Below are 18,316 nucleotides of genomic sequence, written 5' to 3' on the forward strand. Positions count from 1 at the left end.
TTGGCTATCAATACTCCCTCTTTCTTCAGCCAAGGTTTGAAGCTTCCTTTTGCTGCTGCAGTGCATCACAAACACATGCTCTGATTGTGTCCTTTGCTGACACACAGCTACTGAACGTTTAAATACAGCTACTCACTTCTTTATCTATCTTGTCTAGCACTCTACTGTGCAGAGTTCTTGGTTTTCTTTTCTTTTCATTGGGTTTAATTTCAGTGTCATAGGAGGCAATCTCTGGTGCCCACCAGCTTTCTTTTTTACCTTTCTTTCTCAATAGGTAAATTTTTGAGCTGATTTGGAAGTACTGTGTCTTAAGCCATTGATGTTAATTTACTGCTCTTGCATGGTCCTCCAAGCCTATGGAATGATGCTACCACTGAAAAGCAGGCATCTCAAGGCAAAAATGTACCACACTGTACCGTAATTTTAGTAAAATTAAATTAATATGGAACTCTGCTAAAAATAATGGAATTGAACACTGACTTTGTTTAGAATATTATTATTAATCTGAAGTCATAGAATTGCAGAATCACAGAATGGTTCGGGTTGGAAGGAACCTTAAAAACCACTCGGTTCCAACCCAATGCCGTGGGCAGAGCTGCCACCCAGCAGATCAGGCTGCCCAGGGCCCCATCCAGAATGGCCATGAATGCCTCCAGAGATGCAGCCCAGAACACTGCTGGCTCATGTCCAGCTTTTCATGCACCAGGAACCCCAAGACCTTCTCCGCAGGGCTGCTCTCAGTGAGTTCTTCTCCCAGTGTATACTTGTATCTGGAATTGCCCCCTCCCAAGTGCAACTCCCTGCACTTGGCCTTGTTGAACCTCATCAGCTTCTCATGGGCCCACTTCTCAAGCCTGTCCAGGTCCCTCTGGATGGCTCCCCTTCTTTCTTTATATCAAGTGCACCCCACAGCTTGGTGTCAGCAGCAGGCTTGCTGAGGATGCACCCAATTCCACTGTCTGTGTCACTGATAAAGATGTTGAAAAGCACAGTAAACACACGAACAAACTGAGAACGATTCAAGTAATGTTTTATTCACAAGTAAAAAACAAAAAAAGTATTACAAAGCAGTTTATACAAGGTTTTAATTTACATTTTTAAAAGACCATTAAAAACAGCACTGTAAGTCCTTAGATGTGATATGTGGGCAGTCAAAATGCGGTGGTAGTGTATGTTTTCTATTGGCATGTACAACATTGCTTGCCACAGGCAATATAAAAAAGACCAATTTGGTTAAATTAAGGAAAGAAATATATACACAATATACACATATTTGAAAAGCACTCTTTTCATTCTTCCTCCCACTCTGCTCCGAAGCCATCTGTCACTCATGTGAAGATGAGTCCTTCTATCTGGAGTTGCCGGACAAAAACATTATACGAAGTGTAAATTGCAATGGGAAAACATACGTACTGTGACAGATGCTGGCAAAAGTTTGGAACACAGCATTTTAAAGAACTGCTATTAATGAGAAGTGAAAAATCCACATGTTCTAAAAAGATCTTTCCGTGTAATGAAATGCACATTGGTTTTTTGTTCTATTTATAAGTATTTACAAAGAAGCACACATCTCTTCATGCACACTGGGTGAAAAATAATATTTCAACACTTAAATGTGTGAAAGTATCCAAAGAATTTATTCAAAACTATTCTTATCTGAATATACACTTTTCAGTATTTAGTTGTGTAATTATATTCCTTGTATAACTGAGTACTATTCTACATAAGAGATCAAGTAGGAGTACTTATTGATTAAGATAAACCCCTTATGTAGTTTCTTCCCTTTGGCTTGAATTTGAGAACTGTTAATCAACAGTTTTTGCACACGTTAATAATCTCATTGATTTTGGCTGCCTATACTCAGCCTAACCATTGTACAGTGTTAATCTTCCACCGGGTTCTTCAAAGAAGAAGTCTCTTTCTGTTATGGAACATGACTGTCTCATCATTTCCATTGCCATACAAACCACGTGCAGAAAGATGAGTAATATTTAATGCAAAATTGCATTTGTTTTGCTGATTGCTTTGCTTTTGTCAAGGCACATCGGGAATTTCTACAGAATGACTGCTAGAGGTCACAACTAGCAGGCTGGAGCCTGTCGAACGCAGTGAGCCAGTAGAGGTTACAGGGATTACTCACAGAAGTTAAAACTATGCTAGGGAAAAATGGCTGCGGAATCCACAGTTTTCTAACTCCCCAGACTCGCTTATTGACTACAAGGTAGTATATAACAACAGCTTCAGTTTATCAACAGATGATCCTCACATAAATAGAAATGTTTTATTTTTAAGTCCTTCAACAGCAGGAAACTGAGTTAAGAACTGGAATCAGAAAACAATTTCAAATGCATGCATAAATCTGCAAGCAGAGTAACTGGCAAAGTCTTGTCCCAGGCCTTCTCACATCTGCAGCCATATTTAAGGTAACCATGTAAACACATTAACGTATTTGTATTTCTTGATATATTTACATACAATGTATGCTCACTCCATTGGACTTCTCGAGAATCTTAGGGACTAAAAGGTTCATTTTTAATAGGAGACACAAATGTTCATAAATCCACTCTCAGGGTTCTCCTAGGATGCTCCTTGAAGTTTCACTTTACAGCTGTTACGGCTCAGATGCAACTGCTTAGAATGTATGAAATGATGCCATTATTTTCCAGCTGATTTTGAAACTGAGTGACACTGAAGACTGGGCTGTATTTGATGACAATCAGCGGATGAGCATTAGGAGAACATAACATTTTAGTGCTGAGAGAAATTCCTTGCTTTCCTAAATGAAATTGAAAGAACAGTGGTTACATAAACTCAAAAAAATCTCTATGTGTTTTTATACATGACTAAATGATAAAAAAAAAACAACATTGCTATATGTGAAAAGTCATGTAAACCTGAAGACTGAACCTGTATTATTATAACTATTAAAAAACTTATAAGTGCACAAAAATAATATGCTATTGCCTTCTTATTTTATCATGTTACCATTTGTTTTGCAATACAACAAAGTATGGCCCTATGCAAGACTGTAATCCATCCACCTGCACTAAAAAGACCATCCTTCTCTCAGAATATTTCAGCAAGACACAAAAGAGCTTTTGACCTTTTCATCACGTTAAAATGGATATTTAGTCCCTTAAAAATTCAATTGAAGTTCCTTCGGTAGCCTCTGCAAACTGTGGAATAGCAGCATCAAGATTTGCAGCCATTGCCGTGCCACTGTTCCTTCCTATATATTCCTAAAAAAGGGCTGTCACCTAATGATGTGTGTTCCAAAATGGGACTGTGACAACTGCTTAAAGACACATGGGATGTTAGTGACAGACATCGACTATGCATCTTCCAATGTTACACACAAAACTATTTATTTCTAAACTGTAGGTTGTAATAATACATTGATGAACCTATGAGTCGTCTAGATAAGGTCAATATTTTTAGTGATTGCTGTAGATTTTCAGAGCAATATACAAATTCTACTGAAGTCAATAGCAAACAAATCCTTGACTCAGTGCTGCTTATCTCCCTTTCCTCTTCTTGAAAATGTCACGTAAGGAATTAAGGCTTAATTTACAAGGAATTATGCACTCAGTGTTTCCAGGATATGCATATTTTTGTTAAATACTAATTACTTTCTACTTTCGATTTAAGAACAGTATGAAAGTGACATGCAGACTGAATGGAAGAGGATCAAAGGAAGGCCCTTTATTTCTGCAGATGACCTGAAATTCTCATAATTACAGGTAGCAAATATTTTTAATTAAATTTGGTGGATTATTAATGTATTAATATTAGCGGTCAATGCTTCTATTCCTGTCTCTGACTATTGCAGCTTTCCAGCCACAGCCTACATAGCTGGTAAAATGGCTGAATAACACAACCAGTACACATGCCATACATGGGATCCTTTCACAGATTAGCTACGAGTTGCTCTCATAGAATCATAGAATCACAGAATGGCCCGGGTTGGAAGGGACCTCAAGGATCACGAAACTCCAATCTCCCCACTGCAGGCAGGGCTGCCAACCTCCACATTTGATACTCAACCAGGCTGCCCAGAGCCCCATCCAAACCTGGCCTCTGTTACTTCAAATAGTAGAAGAAGGCATTTACAAACAACAACAGAACAAAAGAGATCACAGCTAATATTCAAACTGATATAAAGATCACAAACTAGAGTGACCTCCTGTGATGCTTATACTGTTACGTTTAGAGGCAGTTGTTTATTTCCATGTCTCATTTTGACCCAAGACTGGTGTTTGCACTGCGAATTTGAATGCTGAGATTTTACAGATTAAGCTGTATTACTATTTTAGGGACAAACTGATGACATGGGAATACAGATGGCATTTAAAGTGTTTCAGATTCTCTTCTGTTTCTGCTACTTCCTTAAGAACTTGACAGAGAAGGCTTTGTGCATATTTTTAGAGGAATGCTCGCATGTCCTTTATGCTTTGTTTAAGACAAGCAAAGACGTTTCCTCTTAAACAAGGATAAGCCTCACATAATAGTTTTGTCATAAGACTATTAACTGATATTTTTCCCCTGAAATGTAATTAGAACTTGATAAAAAAACTCTTGGATCTTTTGTAGAGCTGTAACTTATTTCAGAAGCAGCTAGATGTAACCTTTGGAGAAGCATAACTGTATACCCTTTCACAATTCTATTTTTATCTAGCTCTGCGTGTCTGGGGAACTCATCCTCACTCCTCCTTTGTAGTTGTATTCCTTACCTCTTTATCAGTCTGTAGAGTCATCTGCTGTTCCATTACACTTTGTATTTGGCTGGGATTCAGCAGCAGCTGAGTTCTGAAGTGATGAAACTTCTATATATGTTCTATGCTTGGAGATTTCAAAGGACTTTGCAATGTTTCCATCAGGAGACTTTGCTGAAGTAAGTACATCACTTAGCTCCTGGTTATTATCTGACTCAATGGCAGTTTCATTTTCAGTCTCCAGACTGCAGGATTTTGCAGCAACCCCAGCCAGTTCTGAATATGATTCACAGAAAGAAATGCTGTCACAACAAGCTGAGTTTTGCATCAGAGGCCAAGCATCTGAAATGTCTCCACAAGCAGAGTGTGAAAGAGAACCAAGGAAGGCAGGAATCATTTCTCCAACAGAGTCAGAAGTCCTGCAGAAGGATAAAAGGCGAGCAGTTTCAAAAGCATTCCAGCAAATATTATCAGTATTGTAATTATCGTCATTGACGATTATAGGTATTTCAGACAGATTAAACAGGGTCATATTTGTCAGTACTCAAGAGGCATCCTGTCCAAAAAATTCTTTTGAAATGGAAGCCAGGCTGTCCTTCATCTGGAAATGAAGAGAGCTCTGGAGATTACTACAAGAGGTAAAGAGGATGCAGTAAGAAAGATTTTTGGGGAGACTGGCAAGGATTTTTAATTGTTAGAATTATTTAGAAAACAGGGAAGAAAGTGGAAGTAGAAACTCAATAATCTGTCTCAAATAAAATGCTGATACTGACATATCTCAGTGCCTGCATATCTCTACTGAAAGCCCAGTAAATGATCTACTAACACGTTTTATTTCAAAAACCGTCCGCAGGATTTACAAAAATATACAGGCTATAGTCTGATATAAAGTAATAATTTATGTGACCAAAACTTTTCACACATTAATATTGCCTGCAGTGCAATTTAAGCAGCTTTACTCATTTCCAAAGCACAATGCTTGAATAGCTTAGATAAATACACAGAGAGTTTTTGTAGACTGAGGTGAAAAGTCAGGACATTGAACCACAATTGAAGGAAATACAGCATTTTGGCAAAGGAAATTGGAGCAAACTCCAACTCTTCTGGAAGGAATCACGTACCTTTGATGTATCCACACAGCATGGATGTGTCATTTATTTTTAAAGCCTTAACCAAAAGGATTCTCAAAAAGTACACAACTCTCAATTTGTCGGCCTTGGTAATATAAAAGGATGATTCAAACTTGCTGGTATTTAAATATGTTGTTACAGAAAATTTAGGTATTCTACATCTCCTACTTGGGTTGCTAACCTGCCTTGCATGAACAGTATCTACAAAGAAGCTGCTTCTACATTGTCAGTTAAACTTGGCCAGAGGGAGAAAACAGCTGGAAACCCTATATGATGAACATTAAACAGTTTAAAGAAATAAATAAATCCAGTGTTAGAATCAGTAACTAGGAAACTGCGTGACACCGGAAGCTTTATATTTTTAGCTCAAGGCATTACTATGTCAATAACAAGTACTGTATTTATACTCAGCTGTTCAGCAGAAAATAATGGTTAGAATCTGGTAGAAACTCTGAAATACTTAGCATTTCAAGTTTCACAGTCATTTAGAGTTTCTAAAAGAGGGAAGATTTTCATGACATTTCTGAACAGCCTATTAATCCCCTTAGATTCACAGGTTTATACAGCACCTTGCTAACACAAAGCAGGAAGGGAGGTCACCAAAGCCTCTACGGTACTGCACAGTAAGAGGAAGAATGTCTACTTGTGAGAGAAATGGGTGACTTCTTCAGAGAAACTGATTGAACATGTCAGAATTCATTAAGTAGTACTTAAACACGACATTTTTTTTTTTTCCTTATTTAATGGAAGACTTTTTTTTAACCATAAAACTATTCTTGCCCAAAACAGGAAGATATGGCTACGATTCATCAAAATCCACTATTCCGCTCCAAACAGCTATTGTATCCTGTGTAAATATTGACTTGATTGCATACAAAATAGCTGTTCAATAGACTTACACAAAATTAAATTACCTTTCATTAAGTGTAGTCTGTGATTGCAAAGCACAACTGTGACTGCTGTGTTCCATGCTACAGGTTTCATCACAACACAGTGAAGGAATCAAATGAACAGGCCCTAAGAAAGAAAATTGATTTAATAGTGTTGAAGGCATTGAAGTTGAGGTAAACCTAGACTCTGTACTCTTTCAAATTTGAGTACTATTTTACTAGGTACATTGTAATATATGGATTAAGGAAAGAGATCTCTTCTTGCAATAAGTAGGTTAATTTATTTCTTTAAAATAGAGTTATTTATAAAAGCCAAATCGTTCCTCCTGAAATAATACAGACGCCTGCCATGAAAATCTGAATATCCACTCTTCAAATTAATTTGCTTTTTGATTGGGTACATAGAAGAGGAAGTACTTCATTCTGACACTTAGCATATTAGGCATTTAAGCTTGTGTTTAAGTTAAATTATCTATATGTTAATATCATAAACACAGCTGTTCTGACAGCACTTCACAAAATCTCAGTGATTTGAATTGCTCAGGTTTTCAGTGTCCTTTAGAACTGGTATCATGTTCTTACTATCTGCAAAATGCTTCATACCAGTTTAAGTCTCAAAGCCAAATGCAGTGCTATTTTTATCAGAAAGAAATGAGATAGATAAGATATTTAATGCTTTTATTTAAGTGAATGGTCACTGGAATGAAAACAAACAAACAAACAAATCATACCCAAATAGCTACTTAGAAATTCTATGTGCTTCTTGAGAAATCAACGATGTTTGCTTCGTAGTGAAAGCCAAACGTCACAACTTAAGTGTTAGATAAAGGTTAATCATGAGTTCTTGTTGCTTGTATTATTCTTGTTCCTTACAGTGACTTCTAAATAGACTTAACATACCACAGGTCTGTGACGTGCTTCTCTGGCACTGGCAGCACGTTCTGTGGTCGTATTCATTTAGCCGTGGTCTATCAAAACAAGACAATTCAGAGCCACTGTAATGAATGTCTTGTGATCTCAGAGACCCTTTTGAGAAAAAGAATAAAATATGTATTAGTAAACGATACTTTTTTCCTTTTCAGAGTCTCTATCTTCAGAACACTTAAATGCCATAATACACAGCATTTCCATACATTTTCCAACCAGAAGATCCACCATGATGATGGGATTTGACATTATGCAAACCACAGGATTTGCAACGAGCTCTAGAATAGCTGGTTCAACTACAGCCTCTCCTAGGAAGACACTTGCTCTTATTTTGGTGATAATTTGAAAGCATATCATATTCACTGTTCCATTTTCTCCATGGTTAATGATTCTCAGTGATATCAATCTGAAATTTTCTACATTCAACTGCTTTGCTTATGTTATCTTAAAGAACTTTATATTAATAGCAGACTTCATCTAGCCTGTATCTCTGTAGGCCAAGATGAGTGAATCACTAAATTTCACTAACTGAATTTCGAATTCACTATGCCTGAATTTCTCAAAACTTCTATAGCCAAGGTTAAAATTTCATCTTAAAGATGCCCCCAATCCAAAATCATTAATGAAAAATCTGCTATTCCCACTGGCCACATTCATTAACTCAGCAAGCTAATCTGTATTTCACAATGGCATGTGATGCACAGATCCTCCATGATGGTATGTCTACATCAGTATTGCAATTCTATAATGGCATCCTAGCTTAGATCTCCAATGGTCCAAATATATCTCTGCAGCATTTAACAGAGTATGGTGCATAATGAATGCAAAACTATTTCTGGACATCTGCACAGCATTTTCTCAGAAGAAGCAAGTACATCCACACTGAGTTTGCATACATGTATAGGCTTCTGCTAACTATTTAATCTCAATGATAAGTTTGCTTAAATGCTGCAGACATAACAATTCTAGGTTTATTTATTTACATACAGAGAGATTTGCCAACCAAATACTGATGTATAAATATTACAAAGAAACAGTGATAACTGAAAACTTACAGCTTGGTTTCTTCTCCATAAACTGCCTCTTGCAATAGATAACACAAAGAATAAGAAGAGCCAAGAGCACTGTTGCAAGTGCACTGCATATAACTGCTGCTAGAGCAGTGTCTCGAGGACTGGAAGCAGTTGATGGGATCTTCACAAGGTTTACTTTGGTGGTACCTGAAATGAAATTAAATAATAATTAAGGAAAATTGTGCAGTGTCAGAAATGTACAAACACATGAGTGAAATTCAGGGAAACAGAAGAGGATCTCAGTGCAGAAAAAAAAAAGAATGTTCCATCTGCTAATGTATAAGCTTTACATAGACAGACAATCAACAGCTACATTATTAAAAAATATATATATATTGCAAAATGAGTGATAATGAGATGCACACAAAGGCACTCTGACTGCCTCTGGGAATGGAATCAGATCTTCACCATGAAAATGAAGACCTGTCAATTTTTAATGTCAAAAACGATTTTAACTATTTCCTAGGCTATAGTAGAGAAAGCTGTCCACTAGAGGGAGTCACAATTACATGAACTTCCATTCAAAAGATCCTTTTTGAGAACTTGAGATGCCCACAAGAGTACAAATGCTGTCAAAGATATCATCTTGCTTGGTTGCATATATTGTCATGAATTTCTAGAATCAAACCAAGGATTTCACCAGCACTACTGTTTTTTTTCTAATTCAGTAATAATTTTTAACACAAATAATATCTTTAGTGAAAATTCATCAGACTGACTTTATATCTGTATTGTTGAAGGCTTATGCAACGTCTGCAGCTTTGACAAACATGCCTTTCAAATGGAAAGTGAAAAAAAAAACAACCAACTGAAATCACTGAAGATTTAACTGCAACTACAGAAACTATCTTAAATTACAAATGATCTTTTTAAAGTAAATTCTTTTTTAACAACTTTTTAATCCTGATAGTTCATCTTTTTCAATCTACTCTGAAAGCCACATCATTCAGCAGCGTCTTATGAGGAAAGGAGCACATATTTGAGTTTTTATCTAACAGTAAACTTAAAAAGTCAACCAAACAAAACACACATCACATTTTAATAACTTATAAAAATAATTCAAACTGTATATTTCTCCCCGAACTTCTTCTGTTAAAACCCAAAGACCATAATTTCCTACGAAATAGTCCATACAGTCATATGTATAAATTGGAAAACAGATGCCTGCCAAAGTATATTAGAATCACTAATTAAATTGTATGTAACTACAAATGTTTGTTATCCTAACTGCCTATAATAGTAGCAAGAAAGAACTTGCTTATTTACTGACTAAGTGCAATCAGTGGGATTATATTACTCAGGAATACTTTCCTCACATAATTATGCTATTTCCTCTACACGCATCAAACATTGGCACCAATGCATTTAAAACACTCTATCACTTCGTTATAAAGGTCAGATACTTTGCCAAAAATCTAGATCTTATGAAAAAGAAGTTCCTTACATCCAATTGTAAGTCCAAATTCAAATCCAAATTTAAAAACCAAGAATGAAACCTATGCATTACATGAATGATTTGTACTACCACATTTGATTTTAGGATCAAACGTGGAGAGCAAATTTGCACCTGATCTTTTTCTGCATCCTTTTATTATTCCAAAGTGGACTGAGCGGGGCTTCTGGAGAGTCCAGTGAAGAGCCACCAAGATGATGAAGGGACTGAAGCAACTCTCCCGTGAGGAGAAGCTGAGAGAGCTGGCACTGACATAAATACCTGAAGGGAGGGCGGCAAGAAGATGCAGCCAGGCTCTCCTCAGTGGTGCCCAGTATCAGGACAAGAGGCAATGGGCACAAGTTGGCACACAGAAGCTTCCCCCTGAAAACCAGGCAGCACTTCTGTGCAGGTGGCAGAGCGGTGAAGATCTCCTCGGGGATCTTTAAGAGCCACCTGTATGTGGCACTGGGCACCTTGCTCTGAGTGTTGGCCCATTGACTGGGCGCAATGACATCCAGATGCCCTTTCCCACCTTAGAAATGCTGTCATTTTGATTTATTAAAAAACAGTAGATCTTAAAACTTATTAATGCAGAGGCTAAAATCTTCTACACAACTGAGAAACATATTTTGGAACTGTCGTTCTACTGAAGTTTTATTATTTTCATTATTGTATCAAAAGGTCTATTATTTCTATTTCAGCTAATAGAACACAATTCCAATCCATGGTTGTGGGTAATCTTCCTTCTTAAAAATTATTACCTGCCCTTCTCCTTTTGTTCTGTAATTCCAATTACGCACAGAGTTAAATCCTATGACTTCTTTTCCAGACCTTCATTGTTGTTTAACATTACAGTCTTCCAGAAAGAAAGCTTTTCAGACAGCCATGTTTGCTGGGTTTGGTGTGAAAATCACAGATATCAGATCTTCATTTTTATCAACTACCTGACTGAGTCCTAAGGAGGTTACAGATAGTCAGGACAAGTATTTAAAAACATGAAAACAAAAAATTATCAGAATGTCTCCAAATATTTTTTAATGTCAATCTATCTACATGCTTCAGTCTACCTACTTAAAAGCACCGACCACTTCTTAGAAATTAACCATAGTTAAATCATTTTATAGTGATTAACTATAGTGATTAACTAGTGATTAACTATAGAAATCATAGTTAATAGAAAAAAAAGAATTGTTATTTCTGAAAGGATGAACAGAACAAACACTGGATGTAGAGTTGCTATACTTTTGACTTTCTCCCTTTGCTCACAAAACAAATCTATTTGCAAGTGTAATAATGTATTAGATTTTGTTCTGGGAAACTGCAAATGATACACATTTCTTTAAGTTTCATCAGCAGCATCCAAACTGGAAATGTGACTTTATTTTAAATTGGGATGGAAAAAAAAGAAATTTATTTTAGTCTGGCTACTTAAGATTTATTCTGCTGGTTTTTTTTTGTTTTTTTTTTTTTTGACTTGAGAAAGCAATTTTCAGTTCCTGAGAATGTCTACCACTCATCTTCACCTTCAAAGAACTTTTTAGAATAGCTGCTGTGAGCAGTCCATTGTACTTTAGCTCTAATTATAATGATAGTGATCTTCCCTGCAGAGACCAACATTTTAGAAGTGGATTGCTATTGTAGAAGCGGCCCGTTGGGCATTGTTGAACTTTGCTTTCAGTGTTACTCAGATATGTACGCATTTTCATAAACTCTCACTTTTCAGGCTCACAGACTTTATGGTCCCATTTTAGTAAAGCAAGGAGGTGTACTTTAAGCTTGTACTTACATCTGTTAAATGACTAACTTTAAATATGTAATTAAACACTGAATTGGACAGGATACATTAGGAAAGAAGGGAGGCGGTGCATAATTCCAGTTTCTGAAAGCATGTGCATATGATGCGTTAAAAAAAACAACAAAAATGTATTTTATTTGAGAAATAGATTTAATGTTCTAAGTTTAGTTTCAACATATTCTGAAAATGAGCTTGTGCTAAAACAGAATTAACCAAAATACCAAGCTGCCTCCTGCATAATTTTGAGGAGTAAGCCAAATGGTGTATTCTACCCTTAATTAAGGAATAGTACCTTGTAATGTCAGTGTGTGCAAAGATGTGGTTCTTAAAAGCAAATGAAGCTTTTGCTAAGCCAAGATGGTTAAATAGTAATAGCTCTGCTACTACTGAACATACCAATCCCAGTTGTATCACTACAGAGTCTGCCAACAAACAGAACAGTTGGATTTTCAGCCAGTCATACCAAATAACCAGAATCTGGGCAAAATGTAAAGATACTTCCTTTGTTATTTATTTTGTTATTTATTTTCTTAGATTTTTTTTCCTTAGAACTATGACCAACTACAGCCACTACTGAAATCAGTATGCCAGAAAAAAAAATAATTCTGTGGCAGATTAACCACCTGAAAACAGAATTTGCAGCACCTTACATTCCTTCCATGAATACAATACATACTTACTGCAGTTGAGAATGATAAAAGGTGGAATTTTATGTCTGGGTTTTTTTTTTAGACATTACTATTGACATGTCAAATCAATATTAACCTAAAGAAGGCTTACTCATTAAGACACAGCTAATCAAAATTCCGCTGAAATAGCATTCACATGATAACATGGTAACAAAGTGCCATCTTTTACAATCAGGACTGAAAATAAGATACAAAAGTAAAATAAAATGTGATTTAATTTCTGGAATACTGATATTTCTAACCAAGAAAGAAGGAAGGAGCATTTGCCTATTATAAAAAGTATTTGTTCACTACCTTTACACATTCTGATTGATTTAAGTTGGTGTATCAATCTCAATTTGACAAGAATTAAGGGCTCAGACATACCCTCAAGTTACAACACTTGAACAAGCTATTGCCTGTCAGTGGAACTGCAGCAGCTGTCTGTATGACTGCTCTTCATCCACAGGAAACACAGAGTAGTGTGAGGTGACATTCCTCCATTTTGGAAAAAGTTTGAAGGATATTTATGTTCATTTAGAAAGAAAAAAGTAATGACTTTACCTAGTATACCACCCAGCTGCCCAAAAAGCAAAATAATGTATTATGTATGAAGATATGAATATAGGTAGTACAGGTATTACATGTATTATTTGTATACATACATAAAATCCATTTGTAATATATATCACCGTGCACTAACATCAGTGGAAAATAAGATGTCCTGAGTATATTCCTGAGACTTCACAAAGAGAATATCGCCTCCCTTCTCCAGATCTTTCATGTAAGAGGACAGGACCTTTATTAAACAGTACTGCTGCAGACCATGGTAATCTCCTGACAGCTGTAAAAGGACGGCCAATTGCGTGCATGGCCTACGCCCAACAGTTCATTGTGTCAAGCCACATCTTTCAAATGCACAGCAACTGCTGACATTAAAGACTTTAGTTTCCAAGTTAGTGCCCTACAATTTTGTTTGTTTGTTTCATTTTGATGTTCTTATTTTTTTAATAAATGTACCAAGCAGCCTTAGGGGAGAAAATGACTATTCAAGTGCTTATTCTTTGTTTGGAAATCCTGAAAAATGTGTTTATAAATTTAAATCTTGAAACTTGGTGTATTCGTTTCTAAGCTCATTTCTGTTGCACTGCATATTTTCCAGAACTCCAATTGTTGACAGCCTTTTATGATTAAAATGGTAGAAAATTACACTGTGTATGTGAATTTAAAATACAGTACTGGATATACACTGCTATGTCTATAAGGCACAGTCAAATTCCACAACAGGTTTTTATTTTAGTAAATTTAGAATTTTAGTAATTCTTGGTCCTTCTGTGGTAATCTAAATTGAAATGATACATAGGCACACAAGGAACCTTGTTTCGTACATAAATTTTCACTCAGAGGGTGGTGACGCACTGGAACAGGTTGCCCAAGAAGGTTATGGATGCCCCATCCCTGGAGGCATTCAAGGCCAGGCTGGATGTGGCTCTGGGCAGCCTGGTCTGGTGGTTGGCGACCCTGCACATAGCAGGGGGGTTGAAACTTGATGATCACTGTGGTCTTTTTCAACCCAGGCCATTCTATGATTCTATGAGAAAACTTTCAACTTTGAGAACTGTCGGCCACTGAAAAATAGACTATGTGAGAATAAACTCCCAAGTAACCTGGAAAAAAATCTGGCTTTTGCTTCCAGCAGCTTTGCATTCTCAGCAGCTGAAGATGTCGAATATCTGTTTTGCACAGAATTCCATTTCTTTTTCACTTTTCACAAGTGTTCCCAGGTATTAAATCAGTAACACAATAATGTCTGTGTTAGAACACATAAGTTTGCCAAGCACAGTAGAAAACTCTCTTTCCTACTTCACTTCTAATGTGCCCAATTAATCCAATTTTTTTTTTTTCCAGAGATGTTTTGGTAACAAGAACACAGTACTTTAGAATAATCTCCTGTTCAAATCTAACTACATTATGCTAGTGCCTATGCTTATCTTTCCTCATAGAAATCTAAAGTGATAAATAACACCCATTTTAAAAAACTTCCTTCTCCTCTCACAATTGGAAACAAGAGAGTTTTGCTGCTTTTAGATAGCTACTTAAAATCTCTAATGTACCTAGAATGAGCAAATAGTGAACTTCAAAAAATCTGTTTGAATTCCATGCGATCATAAATTTTGACATCTGAGAGTAAAGAAGAAACAGCACATAAGCCACTCCATCAAAATCTTAGTAATGATAACTACAGCAGAGCTCATAGTTTATATGCACATCAAATCTTGATAAATTATATTTACTATATAAGAAAACATCCTGCTCACAAATTCCACTTTCAGTGGTGTGAGTACCATTGATTACATGATCAAGTATGCAAAACACAGGATGGAAGCTTTCTCTTTCTGTGGAATATCCAATTTTTCTGTTATTCTATATATATTCCTATATTCTTAGATTACAGGCTATGTGCTTTCTCACAAAATCCTCTTGCTAAAACACTTCATCCTAAGAAAATATGAACAGATGATGATAATGCTGTGAATGTAGATGTCCCAGAGCATCAGAAGGGGATGGACTTGTTCTAGAAACATACCATTCTCTTCTCACTCATACAAAAAGTTGAGGGAAATGGCTCTCAGTTCCAAAATGCTTATGAAAGTCATTGTTGACATAAGCAGAGCAAGAGTATGTGCTGTCTATAGAAACAGTATTTTCAGATGGGCGACTATTGTCGTTACATGATTCCTGAAACAGGAGACAAAGACCATACATCCTTCAGAATTTAATCATAGAATCATTTGAATTGGAAGGGAGCCTTACAGGTCATCTAATCTAACTCCCCTACAAGGAACAGAGACACCTACACCTAGATCAGGTTGCTCAGAGCCCTGTCTAAACTGACCTTGAACATCTCCAGGGATGGGGCATCCACTACCTCTCCGGACAACACGTGCCTCATCAACCTTATTGTAAAAAAACTTCTTCCTTATACCCAACATAGATCTCCACTCATTTTCCCTTGCCTGCCCTATCATACAGACCCCGTTGAAGAGTTTGTCTCCTTCATTTTTAAAGCTCCTCTTCAGATATTGAAACATTGCTCTCAGGTCACCCTGGAGCATCCTCTTCTGCAGGCTGAACCACCCCAGCTCTCTCAGCCTGTCCTCAAAGGGAGGTGTTCCACCCATTGGATCATATATTCACTAGCTAAATGACAATTCCATGCGTGTTTGTATGTAAAAATAATGAAGGTTGTATCTTTAGCTAACAGAGATTAACAGGTTTGAATAATCAGAAGTGTAATGCAACAATGTGAGTTCCATGTAAACAAAGAACTGCAGATTAGTCACAGAAGTTTTTGTTTCCTTCTGATCCAATCAGAAAAAAATTGCTTTATTTGAAAATGTTTCATGAATATTGAAGATAATGGAAGTATTCAGCTATCTGACTTCTGTCTGCTGACTGCATACCTGTTGTGGCATTAGAGTCATTTTCAGTCACAAGGAAGTTATAGCTTTTGTCAATACAACCTATCCATTCAAAAAACTACCTAAATGTGATGCACTAGATGACCTGCAATATTTTAATATCAAATTATTTTCAGGATCATTAGCTCATTTTGACTAAAATTGAGGTTGCTGGAACGGCTGAATAATATTTACTCCAGAAACCTTAAGAGTTATAGCAGCAATAAGAAAATTCAGTAAAATTCTGGTACTCTTCCATTTTTGCTTCCTGAAATGAACAGGTAATGATAGTGAAATAAAAATCCAGATGATTAGAGCTTAGTCTTTAGAATTTCTGTAATGTAGTAAATTTTTTTCTAGTGAATGTGAAAAAAACATAAATGATAAAAAAATTCTTCTAACTACTAGAAAACCAATGCAGAAAGAGAATACTTCCAAGACATGACTAGTAAAAATGAGCAGTGAAAGAGATCTAGAAATATGTGTGTGTGTTTGACACTGGAAGAACTACATACGTTACATTTTAAGGCAGATTAATTCTGAATTGAAAGAATGTATAAGAAGCAGAAGACACAAGTGCCAACATTTTCAGATAACCTCATTTAATCTAAAAAGTCAGTGCATATATAAAATTGGCAATAAAGTATTCTAACACTCATTTTCAAGAGTGACAAAGAACGTTCTTTAGCACAGATCCTAAATATATAAAATTAAGCCTTGAAATCTGTAATTTTTAAATCTAAAGTCCCGATTTGAGAGTCTGGAACTCTGGATTAGACCACACACATCTCATACAGAATGAAGAAGTTAAACAGAGATATAGATTCTGAAATGGTCATCACACTAAGTAACATGGTGCCAAATTTCACCACGCTTGGCCTACAAGTAAGGAGATCCAGAGAAGGATTAGCTACTTTTATCTTCTACAAATTACTTAGTGGCAGAGAAAAGTTTCCATCATAGAATCACCAAGGTTGGAAAAGACCTCCACGATCATCTAGACCAACCACCGTCCTACCATCAATATCTCGCCACTGAACTATGTCCCTCAGTACAACACCTAAATGTTTCTTGAATACCTCCAGGGACAAAGACTCCCTAGGCAGCCTGTTCCAGTGCCTGACCATTCTTTCAGGCCATTGTTTGTCATCCTACCACTAGTTAAGCAGAAGAGGCTGACCCCCACCTCACCACAACCTCCTTTTAGGTTGTTGTAGGGAGTGACAAGGTTTCCCCTGAACCTCCTCTTCTACAGACTGAACAATCCCAATTTGCTCAGCTGCTCCTCTTAAGAATTGTGCTTCAGACCCTTCAACAGTTTTGTTGCTGTTCTCCGGGCATGCTCCAGGGCCTTGAAGCCTTTCTTGTAGTGAGAGGCCCAAAACTGAACACAGTGGTCTCATCAGAGCTGAGTAGAGTGGAACCATCACCTCCCTGCTCCTGCTGACAGTCCTATTTCTGATACGATCCAGGATGCCATTGGCTTCCTTGGCCACCTGGGCACACTGCTGGCTCATGTTCAGCCAAGCATCAACAAACAGCCCCATGTCTCAGCCTAGTGATCCAGCCTGTCCAGATCCCTCTGAAGGGCCTTCCTACCCCCAGGCAGATCCTCCCACGTTGGCGTCATCTGTGAACTTACTGAGGGTGCACTCAGTCCCCTTGTCCAGGTCATCAGCACAGATATGAAAAAGGACAGACCCCAGTACTGACTTCTGGAGAACACAACTCATGACTGGTCGCCGGCTGGATTTAACTCCATTCACCACCACTCTCTGGGCCTAGCCCTCCACCATTTCTTTACCCAGCAAAGAGCGTACCTGTCCGAGTCACGGGTTGCCAGGTTCTCCAGGAAAATATTCTCTTAAAACCACTGAAAATAAAGATCTGTGATCTTATTTTAAAATAAAACTAAGAGGATGGGGGAAAAGTCACAAACAAGCCTTGTAACCTTTTTCAGATGCAGTTTCTGGAAGAGAAAGTAGTGATGGGGTTTCTCCTTTCAAGTAAAAGCTTAAGAGCCCTTTTCCAAGACATACGAGATAGAAGTTCAGTTCCATCCTCTGCAGCCTCCATGGAGAATGTTTTAGAAACTAAGTTATAAGTTGTTGTGAGTAAAAGTTTATTTCATCTCTCCAACTGAATTTGGTCAGTTGTAAAACTTCAGGAGAAGTAGTAAGCACCTCTCTTAAGGCAGCCAACAGCCATGAGAAATGCATTTGTGG

General features: G+C 37.0%; 1 protein-coding gene across 6 annotated transcripts in view; it reads right to left on the reverse strand.

Moving 5' to 3' along the window:
• Nucleotides 1-1,013: 1,013 nt before the first annotated feature.
• TNFRSF19 (TNF receptor superfamily member 19) overlaps nt 1,014-18,316 on the reverse strand; it is a 54,011-nt gene continuing 36,708 nt past the window's right edge. For 5 of the 6 annotated variants that reach the window (XM_025150569.3, XM_015278030.4, XM_040700158.2 and 2 more), the window contains 5 exons: nt 8,715-8,879; nt 7,633-7,758; nt 6,757-6,859; nt 4,731-5,131; nt 1,014-2,776 (listed from right to left, as the gene is read on the reverse strand). In XM_025150569.3, coding sequence (XP_025006337.1) covers nt 4,738-5,131; nt 6,757-6,859; nt 7,633-7,758; nt 8,715-8,879 — 788 coding nt within the window. In that variant the 3' untranslated portion in view covers nt 1,014-2,776; nt 4,731-4,737. 6 annotated transcript variants of the gene reach the window in all.

This window comes from Gallus gallus, chromosome 1 (genome assembly GCF_016699485.2).
Source record: "Gallus gallus isolate bGalGal1 chromosome 1, bGalGal1.mat.broiler.GRCg7b, whole genome shotgun sequence".
Taxonomy (NCBI): Eukaryota; Metazoa; Chordata; class Aves; order Galliformes; family Phasianidae; genus Gallus; species Gallus gallus.